This window comes from Egretta garzetta, unplaced genomic scaffold, assembly GCF_000687185.1.
Source record: "Egretta garzetta isolate BGI_Z169 unplaced genomic scaffold, ASM68718v1 scaffold154, whole genome shotgun sequence".
NCBI lineage: Eukaryota > Metazoa > Chordata > Aves > Pelecaniformes > Ardeidae > Egretta > Egretta garzetta.
In genome coordinates this window covers 6,390,783-6,406,555 of record NW_009259600.1, presented here as the reverse complement: position 1 = coordinate 6,406,555, position 15,773 = coordinate 6,390,783, and the positions used below count along the sequence as shown (strand labels likewise).

General features: G+C 36.1%; 1 protein-coding gene across 15 annotated transcripts in view; it reads right to left on the bottom strand.

Annotated features, from left to right (window-relative positions):
* Positions 1–7,813, bottom strand: part of RIMS2 (regulating synaptic membrane exocytosis 2) — a 345,182-nt gene extending 337,369 nt beyond the window's left edge. For all 15 annotated transcript variants that reach the window (XM_009638379.2, XM_035893825.1, XM_035893829.1 and 12 more), the window contains exon 1: positions 7,692–7,813. In XM_009638379.2, the coding sequence (XP_009636674.1) occupies positions 7,692–7,813 (122 nt within the window). The remainder of the gene's footprint in view (positions 1–7,691) is intronic.
* Between the last annotated feature and the right edge of the window lie 7,960 nt (positions 7,814–15,773).

Below are 15,773 nucleotides of genomic sequence, written 5' to 3'. Positions count from 1 at the left end.
CTGTCATACAAAATTGGGACAAAATTCTCCAATACACAACATTTTTATTTCATTTCTCTTTCTTATAATTATTTCTTGTCAGGTTAAGAAAAAAAAAAACAAACCAGAAACCAAAAAGCAGCTACCAGAAAGCTGCTTTTGCCTCCCTATTGCAAAGCACATGCTGAAGGGAAGCCAAGGACTTGAAATACTTCCAACTTCTGCTTCAACGCTTTTATCTCAGGGTAAAGCTAAAATGATACTGTTACCTCCAGTACTCATCTCGGATTTCACAGTTTTTCAGGGGCCAATATTACAATTTTTTATTTATTTTTTTATTTTTCTCAGAACCTTGTAAATGACCCGAGGCCCAGATACCAATCTTTCTCTAACTGTTTTGAAATACAGTGTTTTCTATGAGTAAACCTTCATTCTACCTTTACAATGCAAAATTAAGAGTATATTCCTGAGAAATCTTAAAGGGACTCTATGTCCATAGCTAGCAACTGGTAGAACAGCCCTGTCTCACCTGAAAGGAAAGAAGCAGCGCAGCTGCAATACTGTTCTATTCCATCCTCCCCGGTTTAACCAGACCTACACAGCCAAACTTCTCAATTTTATTTGTGCTGTTAGGGCCACCTGTAAGTTGCTATAGTAGAGGTTTAAAGAGGTTTGGTTTAAGTTCTAGTTCTCTTCCTACCCTGAATCACACTATGCCAAAAAGATTAAAAAAAAAAAAAAAGAAAAAAATACAGGAGGAAATATTAGGGCCCACACCAACAGAAGTGGTCTTCCTTCATTCCACTGCTTCAGTGAGTAATGGTGGCAGGAACGGCTGGCAAAACTTCTCTATCAAGGAACACAAATGCATATCTTAGTTCTGGTAAGGAAAGTTTCGCTTTTTGAAACCCCATGTTTCTACAATACATTATAATTACTGTTACTGACCTGGTAAATTAATAGTGCCATTAGTAGGCACATTGTGCCATAAATGTGCATGTGATTTAACTTACTGACCCAAAAATAAAAGAGCTACAAGGATAAAGGAATGAAAACAAGGTGAGGGAGTACATAAATGCTGCTAACCATTTTTTTACATACTTGGTACTGAGCAAAGCAGGACTGGTAAAGACTCTCACCAGGAGTTTTTGACCATACAGGTGGGAAGACTGAAATATTTATGAATATGCACCTGACCAGCTACAGCAAACGGTCTGGCGCCTTGACTTTGTCTCCTACCAATATACAAAACTCTAAACTGAGGCAGTATGGAGCAGATTTGCACAGCATTCATGCCAGTTTTACCAGAACAACAGCACCCTGAAGAAGGGTGAAATGGATAGCCGGGGCTAATTTTTGTTTCAGTCACCACAGTACACTCTATCCCCAAATGTATCTATCACCTAATCAAGAGCCATGACTAGCAACTTTGATTTCTGCATGTCCATGTCAGAACATGCAGTTTTCATAAACTATTGGGCTCTTGTCATTTAGCAAATCTCTTTAAAATGTTTCAAACTGAGTACACAAAATCACTAGCCATTTTTTAATATCACGGTCTCTGCCTTTTCTTCCTCCAGAGAAAGAAGATAATACCCACGTCTTATGTGGATGTTCTGAGGAATGACAGGAATTATTTGAGTTATTCAAGAATGGAAAGAGATTGGTTTTATATGTTCTGATCAAAAATGTTGTACTTGGTAACTCAAATATAGCTTAGATTTCCGTTGCTCTCACCCAGGTGAGGAAACAGAATCAAGTTTTAAGGCATGTTTAATCATTTCCAAATTTAGGATGATTTAAATTTGTCAATTTAACGAACTATCTGAATTGTGATAAATTATCCACCTCTGACCCATCCTCTTTTTTTCTTCCTGGTGGGAGGTTAAGATCATATGCCAGCTACAATTTTATTACCATCATCAGATAACAGCAGCTGATGCACAATGAGAATAGAAAGAAACCTGTTATGGCTGCAAATATCCACAGCTCTCTGAGATTCATGGAGGAAGCATATGTCACCTTATTAAATCTGTAGCAACTGAGGTGGAAGTAACAGAAGGTATTTCTCTCTCCAGAGCTGGAAGAGATGGGAAGAGAAATGGTTCTGTAAGGAAATCTTTTACTTTTCTCTCTCTGAAAATATCTGTAACAGGATGTTACGGGGATGGTTTTTCCTAGAAATAGGGATTTGAAAAACAAACCCAAAACCCAACAGCTGCCAAGACAGGATGGAATACGGAATTTCTTTCCAGAAAAAAATAGCTCTGGGGCAAGTTAGTACGTTCAGTTGCTTCCTCCAAGGGAAAGATTTAGATGAGAAGATTTAAAAACTCATGCTACTTGTCCCACTTTCTCCCAAAGTAGCAAATCAAGGGGCAAACGATGGATGGTGTTAGATATACTTATTCACAGCTCGAAGAGGACATGGAGCGCTCTGTGAGGGGGACGCATGGCAAAATGTGCAAAAAAGAACAAACATGGCCACTAAATTCATCACTGCGCTACCTCATGCCTGCTGTCTGCCAGCGCCTGTGTATTGGTTTGGGGTTATTTCTGTAGTCAAAAAAACAGGATTTTATTCAAATTACTTACAGAAAGAAGAGGAAGTAAAAAGGTTTCTTTCCTCTCCTTGTTTCAAGAGCTGTCTTTCATCGAATACTGGAAAATACAGCTGTAAGAGTCTCTCTCTGCCTTTTATATACAACTTGCTGTCCCAGCCAGTCTTCCACTTGTGTTTACAGAAGGATTTATATATATATATATATACACACACACACACACATATATATATGCATGCATAGGGATTCAACTGAATATGGCTTATGCTTCTAATTTTAGGAAGAAAAAAAAGATAGAGGATCATTTGACATGGATAAGCTCTCTGAAGTAACATAGACATCTTGGGCTGGTGTTAGCTTAGTTTGGGAATTCTGACTGTGTCTGATGCAAGACACAGCTAAGAATCGAGGGGGAAATAGCTTTGCTATGCCTTTAACTCATTAAGGAAAAAATACATAGAAGGAATACAAATAAAAGTCATGGGTTTTTTTCTAACATTACATGGTTTTTCAATTGAGAAATCACATCAGCTGCAAAATTCAGGGAATCATTTAAGACAGGATTATATGAATCCAGTATGGAACAGATGTGAAAATTCCACCAAACTACATTTTTAAAGGTAGTTATAGACAAGCTAGTTTTTGACAGTGAGGAGAGGCAGTTTCAGTTATTATTTACTATTGTATGTCAGAATATGGACAATATACTATCAGTTCTAACACAATCAGTGTGTTTTTATCCTTGGCTTTTGGACTAATAATTGAAAATGCAACATACCCTTAGAATTATAGCAAACCCCTTGCTCTGTTGAACTGATACAGAGTCAGAAAAAAACCCTCGAATTTATTCTACAGAAATATCTCTACAAAAGTGTTTCCCAACAGGGAATAGAAATTATCTTTTTCCTTCAATGTCAAAGTAATCATTAATTGCAGCATGACAAATAACAATTGTCTATGCCAGTAATTCTCGACATCATGTGATGGCTTCATTGTAAAACGGAGCACTAGTAAATAGCTCATAGGTATAATTAGGAAACAAAACAAAAAATTAAATCATGAAAATAAATAACGTTTTTCTGCTAAAACGATATTTTCTGTGTAAATACCTGGTTTCATGAACAGGCTAATATATTAGGTATTTTAGTAACCTTTTGAAAATCAATGAATTTATGTAAAAGATGCTTACCAAGGGACCGAAAAGGCACAAACTCTTAAAGAGTCTTTAAAAATATTGGGGTTTAATTTAATGAAAGAAAATACAGTTTACTTTTTTAAACTAAGTGTGTCTAATTTCAAAATACAGACCATTCCTAAATCTCTGCTGTACATAGCTTTTGTGAACAACCTTTGCACTATTTTGGGGCTGAATATATGTTATCTTATGCCCCTGTGTGGCCAACCTAGACAACAATTTCACTTTCACATAGCTGTAACAAAGAAATAACAACGTGTTGTGGGAGAAACCAGGTTTAGGTAAATCCACTGCTTTCCAGTCTCAGAGAGAAGCTGTTAATATATACTGCAATGGTAAAATTGGACTGGTACTGTTCTGTACAGTTTGTATCAATGTTAGTCACAAAGGATACTCGCCATTATGCAGTGATGTGTTAATCTGAATATTGCCCAAAGCAACTGTGACTTCGCAAAGCATGCTGCTACAAATAGAGCAGCTGACAGCACGCTATTTGTACACTAAACTCTAAAGGAAGAATGGCAATTAGAAAATCCATCTTATCTGATAACTGAAGGTTTTTGAAGACATTTACAAACTTAATTTCATTGCCTCTAGTCATTTGAATGAAAAGTATGCCACAGAAAATTTTTGGACTTCAAAAAACTGAAGCTCCTTCAGATGCTGCTTTGAATTCAGACATAATGTAAGCACGTAGTATGTTTTCAGAAAAGGTCTCCCGATTTCTTTTTCCAGACACATGAAGACTTTATTCCACAAACTAGCTATTTGCCGAATGCTAAGACTTCAAATCAGTTCTTATGACTTCCTGACCTGAGGTAATTCTAATAATTTTTCAATAGAAAGTAACCTATTACGCAGGAAATAGCATTACAGTCCCCAACCTAGGTGAAACACAATTTTGAAGTAAAGCCATAGCTCTTACTGCTTCAACTGGCTGGAGTTGATCATGTCAGATAGAGACGTGCAGGACCAGGAGGAAGGCCCAGTACACCAGCTATCTGTTTTACACCCACAACAGCATCTTACAGAAAAGTGTTGCTGCGTAGCTGGCAAAAGAGAATTAAACTGCAATATTCCCCCAACAGAAGCTGTTAGCAGAGGATAACTAAACCCACTGAAATGGTAAAATCAATCTAACTCACAAGGAGTTTAGTATCATTTGAGTCCTCTCACATCAGCTACTGAAATGCAAAAAATATGCAAAGAAAAACCCAACTCATGTAAGGTTTCTATGTGAAGTGATAAAAACCAGTTTAATATACATTCCTGTCAATGTGTGGTATAATATCAGAAAGCAAAGGCTGATATAGCTGGCTTTCCTGCAACAAAATAACAGCGTATCTAAACTTTCAGAAGAACTGAAGAACTCCAGGAACAGATAGCATGAAAATTAATAGGAATGTATTTTCAGCTACAGTTATATACATACTGCCTATTTCCCTATGACTTTCTGTTTCATAGTCCATTATCTGCTATACTATTAGTATGCATCAACCTGTTTTCTTCACATTATTACCGGCAGTTAATCATTCTGTGCTTAATGTCAGCTCTTATCTCTCCGGACTCTGACTTCTACTTTTTAGATATAAAACCAGAAAGAAAAACCTTAAAAAGAAAAAGGATCATCTCTTCTTAGTCTGACAAAATATTTATCTTCAAAGTCCGAAGAGAGAGACCACATTATACCTCATCAAAGCAGAATCTTTTAAATGCTAGAGGTATTTTTGTTTTCCTTACCACTGTTCTGAAACATTAACTGTTAATGCATGAACAATTAGTTTTTAGCAAGTGAATTACATGAACTGTGCAAAGCTTTGAGTGAAAAATCTACCTAAAATATACACTACATTGATTTAATTAGAAAAAAATAAAATAGAATTTTTTTAATCAGTAAGACAGCAAAAAGGACTAGCCTCCAAAATAAATGTCAGCAGGATTTTTTAGTGTCTATTCAATAAACAACTTCTTCAAAGCCCTTTTATCAGGATCAAATTTAAAATACTGATACTTATTCAGAAGACAGTATCTTTTTAGTCAATAACCTTAAATAACTTTCAACTAACTTTAACTTCAGAAGACACAGAAAGCATGACTTAGTCTCTCATGATTACTGCTGCATATTGTTGAAAAATTGCACAATGTTTTCTGGAGACCAAAAGCATTGGTACCTAGAAAAACATGACATCGCTCTTTATAAATACAGAAATATTCTCATCCTAAATAAGACAGCCCATACTAGGCTGGAGGTTGGGTTTCCTAACAATCCTTTCTTGTTTGCCAGTCTCCTAGAATAAAAATAATTCTAAATCTCAGGCACAGCACATGCAATCAAATAATTCTCTGATGTCTTTTGATTTGAAACCGATACCATATGCAGCTTTTGCCAGGGATTTACAAGCAAAATACATGCTTAAAAGCACCATGCACATGTATCTGAAAAAAAAATTAGCAAAAAGCATGCACCTTGATCTGCAAAAGCATGCACTTTGATCTGCAAAATTAGATCCAGAGAATCAGGACTTGGTTTGTAGCTGATTAGAACCGTTGCTAAGGGCTTTGTTGGTTGCTGCAGGCCTGAAACTGTGCACTTGGAAATATGCACTGTTTTACAATCACATAATACATAAATTATTGCTCCATTTTGTAGAGCTTCAAAGATTTCACAGTACACCAAAGATGTTAGAAAAATCTCATTGACTACAGATTTCATATGTATCTAAAAAAATCTTAATTCACTGAAGTGATTATGAGTACTAAAGCTACTTCCCTAATTTTACATGCCCAATTAGAAATTCATAACCAAGATATCAAAACTTGAAAACAGTAACATTGAATAAATATTAAAATATTTATAAAGGAAACAGCAGCAGTAAGGGAGAGAATCCCTACAACATTATTCTGGGAAACAAAATGATAACAGTTTTCTGAAGTATTAGGTGCAAATATCACTGTATTTAAGAAATAATATTCCATTTAAAAGGGATTTCTCCCACAGATACAGAGAAGAAGATTAAAATGCTGGATATAGTCTCTGCAATATTACTTCCACCCTTTTTCCAGAATGTTTCCATCAGTGCATCTTTATAAAAAACTACAGGATTCTTTTTCTCCCTGATCTGCACTCATCCTCTTTTAGACAAAATTCTCCATCTTTTTTACTGTTAATATTTAATAGCAGTATGAAAAAGTTCTAAACATCAGTATTGTAGCATGTTTACTGAACAATGCCACAAAAATGAGTCATTATTAATTCAGTTTACCCCCCAAAAAAATCCTAAGAAGCCCATTTAATAACCATCTCACACCAATAAACAACAACTTCTCCCCATCATTTCAAATTCCCACAAAACAATAGCTATCCATGAAAAGGAGAGCCTACAGAGCTGACTGACCTGCTGCAAAGCATCCACTCATCAGCTATAATTTGGCCAGTTAAAAAGATTATTGAAAAGCATCGCACACAGAATCTAAGTCTTCCAAAAATAAGAAACTGCTTTCTGCCTATTTTGCAAACGGTATGCAGGACTACTAATTTACATCTTCCAACAAATTATGTATGGCTAAACAGACACATTTTTGAGCATTTAATCCTTTCACTGCCACATCCACACAGAAATCATTTTCTCAGGCAAATTTGTTTATGAATATTTAACATGCTTTAAGGATTACAACTAATAATGCTAGCTTCTAATGGTAGCTAATGTATTTGAAAGATACATAACCATCTTAAATATTTTATTCTGCCTTTGCTGGCTTTATTTCTGCAGATTGAGTTCTCATTTAAATCCTTACATAAAACATAAAAACACCAACAGAAGAGACTCACTGCTACTGTAAAAATACTAATATCTAAGAGTGCAATTATAAAAGTACCCCACTGAAAAACATGCAAATAGATTACTATCAGCATAAGCACAGACATGGTAAGGCAAAAATGTTTCTTTTCTACTCACCTAGTGTTGTTCAACGTTTGTCCAAAAAGATCATTTTGTAAAATATTTGGAGGGGATGAGAAAACCCCATGAAAATGAGATAAAACAGAATTGCAGACCTGGCGCAGTGTCTCAAATTGCATTTTCTCTCTTTCCTTCCCTTCTATTTTTCTTCACCACCTGTCTTAAAAGTCATCTATTTTGCACACACCATCAAATGCAAACATGCCAATCAAGTTCCATATTTCTCCTGATCTCTGTAAAAACTGTGCCTAAATGAGCAGGGGCTGATAGTTAATTGTACAGTCATTATTCTTCTAATTCAGTCGTAGAAGATTTAGTACCCGTGCGGCTTTCTCCTGACTGTAGCAAGAATTCTAAACAGCAGTAAGCTTTTTGGGCATTCCCAGCTGAAGTGTGAAGCTGAGCGGCTTTCATGTACTCTACTCATATTTCTCTAAGCCTATTAAAAACACGCAGTGAATAGATGCTGTCGTCAGGAGTTTCAGCACATCTGGCTGCCAGCAATAAAATCTCAGAAGTAAAAAAAACGAGGACAAGGCATCCTCACACTGTTACTACTGTCTAAGAGGTGTAAAAATGACTAACATCGGTGATCGGGTATGTAGGTTTTTTTTTTTTTTTTTTCCTAATGTAAAGGCAGCTCTACAGGACAGAGAGAGCACTCTAAAAATATTCTTCAGATAATAAACAACATGTAGCACTGAGACTGTAACAATAGACCTTTTGTCTGATGTCTGAAAAGCTATACTGTACCTTACATGAGATAACAGGTTTTTCATTGCAAACATTTAAATGTAATATCAATTCATGGCTGAAGCAAACAGTACACATTCTATACGTAGCTGCTCTGTTAGGTACTGCACATACAGCATCAAGGTAATGATCTATCTCCAACTTGAAAAACCATTAAAAAGAATGACTGCATTCTATATATACTAATTTCAAAATAAGAAGTCCTCAGCTTCTTTTAAAAGTTTATTGCACAGAATCAGCCATGATGGAACCAAGCAAAATCAATCACTTCTCTGCCTACTTCCAGGAAAACCCACTCTCTTAGGAGCCTACCTCCGGTACACATACAGTATAGGAAGTCAAAGAGCAAGAAGCAGAATCACTCATCTAACGGAACACAGTGCGATTCTGCAGCACAATATGCATGGTGAATAGCGTTAAATGTATAGAAAGTAAGTCCCCTGACTACAAAACATATTTTTCCTCTTTTCTTTCAATGCTTGTGCCAGAGGATGACATTACATAACATTACAGACAGAATATATTCCATCATTGTCAAATTGAAAAATAACAATTAAAAAGATTTTCCTTGGAATAACTCATTTCCTATCCACAGCTTTTAACATCTTAGCACTAATTACAAAATCTACAAATAAACCAACATAAAATGAGGGCCATTATTAAAGCTCTTCCACTGAAAGCGATTTTAATCCCAAAAGATATGGGAATAAGCAACCTTCCAGCTAATTAAAATGTTGTATTGATGTGCTCAGAAGGGAGTACCCATCAGGCTTCTTTGGCCAGCAGGATGGCAGCTACAACTCAGATTTTCAAAGAAAAAAAGAAATAGGAACAAATTCATCTCCAGGCCCCTCTAAAAGAGATATAGAAGACTTCCTACTAAGACCCATGTTAAATAATTAAAAAAAAAAAAAAAAAAATCGAGAAAATAACCACTAATAAAACTGCTCCCAAAATTCATGTGAAAGCCTACAAAGTACTACACAAAATAGTTTTTAATGTCTGTATTTATGCCTATAATATACTATGCGTTATGGAAACATTTGTATCTGAGAAATGTATAACAATTTGTGGTAAAAAGTACTAGGCTATGCGTATGGCAAAACTGGTAACTGTTGAGATGATCCTGGGGTAGAAGCTAGTGAGTATTTATATATTGCTTTTTATCTTTTTATAATAAAAGGAAAACTTAATACTTGGTAGCCAGCTTGCCTACATTACAGGGAATTCATGTTTGTAATATAAGAAAATTTGCTTTTACATTGAGTCCATCAAAAAGACGAGATTTTTGTATCTGCCACAAGAAACAGAACTATCTTGTTACAAATTATTCAAGTTATTCAAAAAATATTAATCTCATATGCACCACTTAACAGTTCAGAGACAATGTTGATCATGGAGTAGGTACATACATTTCAATATCATATATTTCAATTATATCACCATTTTGTTGTTGTGAATCGTCATCAAAGCCAAAATGCTCCTGTAGTTGCAACCAAGGTCTGGACATTTGACATTCACCTCTCTACGCCTTCATTTTCAGATATTTAAATTGAAGTTATGACACACATTATTTTTTCATAAAAATTGTTCTTAAGCTACCGACAAAAAGGGATACGTATTAAAAACTTCTCATTTTCTCATTTAATTCTGAGGTAAGGAATGAACAGTACTCTGCAGATATTCGTGCAAGTAAAACCTTTAATGCAGAAAAGATAAAGGTAAATGGATATTTTAAAGGCAAATACTCCACAGTTGCTATTAGCAGAAAATTCAAACAAAATGACAGGGGTTTTGTGCAAATACACAATCATATGTTCAGCATTCCCAGATTCAAAGCATCACATAAGAATTCTAGAAAAGACAGAAATTATTTTTTTTTCCCTATTTGATATTTATCTTCCTTGCACTTGAGATCTCCTTTTCTTTTCTTCAGGTCACTCACTCTACACCCTCCAATACCCATATTAAAAGACAAAGAGGTCCTATATGCACAAGCTTCTTTTTTCAAAACACCCTTGTTTACTTCAACATGCACTTGGTAAGCCAAGCACTACCCAAGCACTTGTGATTCTGGCATATCCTAACATTTATAGTGATTTTTGTTATAGTATTTTGTGTATTTATACTTACATGTATATGCACACGCTCCTGCTAATTATGGTTTAATAATAATAAATTTCATTTCCACACCAGTTTTACAAAGGATTTCATAGACACAAACACAAAGTGCTTTAAAAATTGCACAGAATGGGAAAAATGAGTACCAGATAGTCTAAGCGACTACCTGACACGGCTGACAGCCTACTTCAAAATGAAAAGACAAGCCTGGGAAAGCATCACTGGATCCATTAAGCCAGGCTGCACTGAGATCCATACAGATACTTCTCTAGCCAAGCTGAATGCTAATAAACACCCTCCAGCTACAAGTAGTTTAGAAGAAAAGTTATTCTAGAAAGCTCCCAAGTATGTGCAGATATTTTTCAACTTATATAAAACATTTCTATTTCAAGCATAAGATTAAACTTCTTTGAATTTGATTCTAGAATTCAGAAAGCTCTTAAGGTAAACCTATTATACAAAGAAAGTTGACAATATGTACAAATATTTTATCTGTAACTTTGCTTCTAGGCATCACTTCTTTGTTACAGCCACACAGAAAACACATTTCACAGGAAGTTGCAGCTTAAACAGGTTAAAGTCATGCAACCTCATTAAAGCTATACATTCCAGCTCATAAGGCAAAGATTGTTCTGCAATAAAAGATACTATCAAGTACAATTTTGGATTCAATTCCATTCTAATTTACTGGATACTACGTAAGTATAGTTTGATGGAATCACAGAAGAAAAATGGTAGTGATGAGTTGCTTAGAGTTTCGGGGTAAGAGTGGGATTTTTTAAATGTACGGAAAGTCAAGCCTCTGTTTTTTTCACCTAGCCACTGAATAAAATTGAGTAACTAATAGCACATAAATACCCCTTAATGCAGCTACCATTGCTCTCCAATATGCCCTTACCAAAGCATTTGGCTAAATATAAGATTAAAAAATTTTGACTGTTTAAGTATTCTCATTATGAAAAGAAAAAAACACATGAACAAATGCTTTTCAGACAGGTAAGTTAACAACAGTGGCCTTGCATGTTAGTTGCTGTTATATTATTACAGTTTATAAGACAGCTTATTTGGGGTCATATCAGCAAACTGATGCTCCAAGGTGGGGCATGATTTTAAAGGACTAACTTAAATTAAATTCAAGAATGGACATTTCACTTAACTACTGCAAGTGAAATGTAACCAGACTTTCTTTTGGGGTAAAGCACACATGAATTTGTATTTCATCACATTCATGTTCGAAGATTCAGTTTCAGAAGAGAAGTTTAGCAAGAACTAAGGCAAAATCTACAACTGTAAATTTCATCACGTAAGAACAGGAGCTGTAGAAGCCAGTATCCTGAATATCTAGGATAGGAAATAATAAAGAGAAAGATGCAGATAAAGCCCCAACCCCAAAAGGATAAAAGTACCTAAATCCAGGCTGCAGGAAGCATCAGTCTCTGCTCAAGAATTGTAATAAAGGATCCTCTCCTTGAGCTGGTGCCTGAGCAATCATTCAGAACGCACCCTTCTTTTTATTACAGGAAGTCTGGCAGTTAGAATGGTGGCTGGGAACATGGAAAACTGAGTCCCAAGTTTCCCTTCTGGCTTCCTCAAACATGCCCACAAAGACCTCAACAACACCTTCTTGGTTATTCCAAAGGGAATTTGTCATTGTGTTGAGGCTGTTCTCTTTCCCGTAAAATAATTAAATATTGAAAGAACTATTTAATTCACTGAGTTAAACATTCATTGAGAATGGAAAAGTGATACTGATTTTATTCCCTGGTAGTCAGGTCACAGATCTATGATGAAAGATACTGAAATTCCAGCTAAGAGACCAAACCTTGATACAGAAAATATCCACTAACAAATTACAGTAATGTTAAAGAAAGTAAATTCATCCTAGTATTCAACCATTAAATATTATGGTTTCTTTCTTGCCTCCATTTTTATCTCAGTATCTTCCACATTTCCCTGTTTCTTTACTTTCATTTTTGAGGCATTCTATCCATATTCATATAATTTTTTTCCCACGTTCTTCTTTTGAAAAATAGTTCTTCATCTTCCTCTCATTTATCCACTTAGTAACAAACTATACTCTCCTTTTAGTGTAAGTTACAGATTTTAAACCAAGGATATGAGACTTAGAAATCTGGACAGTCTGTTTACCCGTTTTTCTATGCATATTACCATCTATCACCATAATTAATTTACTTGAGAAGACTGGTTAATTTCATAGGGGCACAAATATTGAACTAGTTATATTCCAAGAAGCTGTGTGAAAATCAGCATCATCACAGGAGGAAGACCCAAGTCAGTGCACATAAAGGAAGGGTGGGTAGAACTGAGCCATTACCCATTGACTTTGGCAGTACAAAGACAGTCAGAATATGGTCAGTAAATAGCCACATCATTGCCGTCTTAAGTTTGACAAATTTATCATAAGTGACAGGAAAAGGTGCTTAAGTTACTGTGATCCTTCACCACATCACAGAGGAAACAAGATGGAAAAACATGAGACTATTATAGGCTGCATTGATTCTGGTGCTCCTGGAACCACCTGTCTGCTGTATTTTACTCCATCATTCCTCAGGTTCCACTGGACTTGCTGCTAACAAGCACAAAGGACACACAAAGGACTCACCAACGTTTATCTCCTCTTCCACCAGTAGTATTACCAAATAATGAAATAATAATAATTTATCCTTAGAATGAGCTTTACAAAAATAGTTAATCATCACAAACCTTACAAACCTTATAAATACATTATCTATTAAATACTTTAGGAAATGAAGCTTAAGTGATCAGTTCAGGCTACAAGTAAGAATAATGTCAGTGCTCCAGAGAAGATGTGTGAACCGCAATCCAAACTGTTACTTGCTGTGTTTAAGGTACTAGAAACTTGTTGTTCTAAAGGCTGTTGAGCTACCATTCCTTGTAGTAGCAACTGTTCAGTAGCCTAATTCCAGTGAAATCAGGGCTAACGCTGCATGCCAATAGTCTTTGGATGAAGGCCCAAAAGCGCAGTTCAGCACCATGCCTCTAGCGTGTTTCCGAATATTGGGACTGCTCTAGTGCCAGTGGAAGCAGTCTGTGCACTGTTCCTCAGTCATGAACTCACCCGGCAAGTACCACATCACTCCAAATGGTTAAGAGGATGCTCTGGTTAATCTACTTACATTCAGGATAAAATACAAATATAAGCTGTCAGTTTACATTTTGCACCTTTACAAGAATCTGGATATTCCCACCTCCAAAAATTCTCAGAACTAATATCATCAGCATGGGGGAAAAAAGGCAAACAAATGTCTATTTTTTAATGAAAGACAAAATTAACCTTGACATGTACAGAATCCCAAGAAAGTCAAGGAGTATAGACTACATCAGCCCAAAAGGCCAAGTCTTGATGGGAGATTCCAGATCAGCTTTGGACTTCCTAAGCAGGAAAGTGCCAACTGTCCCTAATTAGGTGTGCCAAAGTTCTGTGAAGAGACCAAACGATTTGTTTCCCCATGTCTCATCACAGCCTAAGTAAATGACAAAATAATCATGATCCACTGATCAGTATGGCTTTAAAACTTTCTGAAAGGTGGCAAGCAAGATAAACATGAGATTTTACCTGCATTCTTACTAGTTTGGAAAGAATACATTTTACAAATCAAGTATTTGGAAGCTGAGATTTTATCTTATTTTGACCAATTATGGCTTAATTACATTATAAATCTATGAAAGGAAAAAATGAAGACTTGTGAAAGTTAAATGCTAGAAGACTTCTTTATTACAAATAGTATCAGCGTTAAAAAAAATCTACATTTTTAAAACTCAGATAACACAATGATAGGTCTGATTTTGCTTTTTATGCAGATAATAGGAAATGAGCCATATGTTCACTTGGGAAATCCTGCTGTTAGGCCTAGTATGGACTCATGCAAAAACTGGCACTGACCACACAAATTGCGCATTCCAGGATGAGTAAGATAAAGGAAAAACAAAACAAATAAATTGGACAAGAAAAATATGAAAATTATCATATTAAATCCTTTTGTTATTAATGATGATAGACTATACCACGACAGTACTAATTCTTGAAATGAATCAGTAGGAATGCCTCAGAACCATGTATACCTCCCAGTATAATTATTTTTAAGCTATCTTTAACATTGTCATGGTTTAACCCAGCAGACAGCTAAGCCCCACACAGCCACTCACTCACTACCCCTTGGTGGGATGAGGGAGAGAATTGGAAGGGTAAAAGTGAGAAAACTTATGGGTTGAGATAAAGACAATTTAACAGGTAAAGCAAAAGCTGCGCATGCAAGCAAACCAAAGCAAAGAATTCATTCACTGCTTCCCACCAGCAGGCAGGGGTTCAGCCATCTCCAGGAAAGCAGGGCTTCATCAAGCCTAACAGTGTCTTGGGAAGACAAATGCCATCACTCCCAATGTACCCCCCACTTTCTGCTTCCCCCAGCTTTACATGCTGAGCATGACATCATACGGTGTGGGATATCCCTTTGGTCAGTTGGGGGCAGCTGTCCCAGCTGCATCCCCTCCCAAATTCTTGTGCACCCCCAGGCTACTACACTGGCAGGGCAGTGTGAAAGACCTTGACTCTGTGTAAGCCCTGTTCAGCAGTAACAAAAACATCTCTGAGTTATCAACACTGTTTCCAGCAAAAATCCAAAACACAGCCCCATACCAGCTACCATGAAGAAAGTTAAGTCTGCCCCAGCCAAAACCAACACAAACATGAATAACTTTGACTTACTGGTTAATTTCTTTAGCTCAAACCAGATTCGAACCTCTCCACGGAATTCTCTTTAATACATTAGTTGAAAGGCAATATGGGAAATTTTATTTAAATATGACAAGGCATAGAATAGTTGAAAATAATTGCATGAAATTTTAAATTTTTTCTCTTATCCCTGTCCTTCTCACCCTTTGGAATATTACACAATATATACAACTTGCATGGTAAAACAAAAAGCTTCTGTTGCTAGATCACATCACAGAAAAAGCAGAAGTTGCATCTTGTGACTTAAAAACATGAAATGGTATAGTGTCGAGTTTGAGGCATTTTACCAGCACAAGCGCAATAAGGCACTTTTGATATAGAATCATAGAATCATAGAATGTTTGGGGTTGGAAGGGACCCCTAGAGGGCATCTAGCCCAACCCCCCTGCAGTGAGCAGGGACACCGCTAACTAGATCAGGTTACTCAGAGC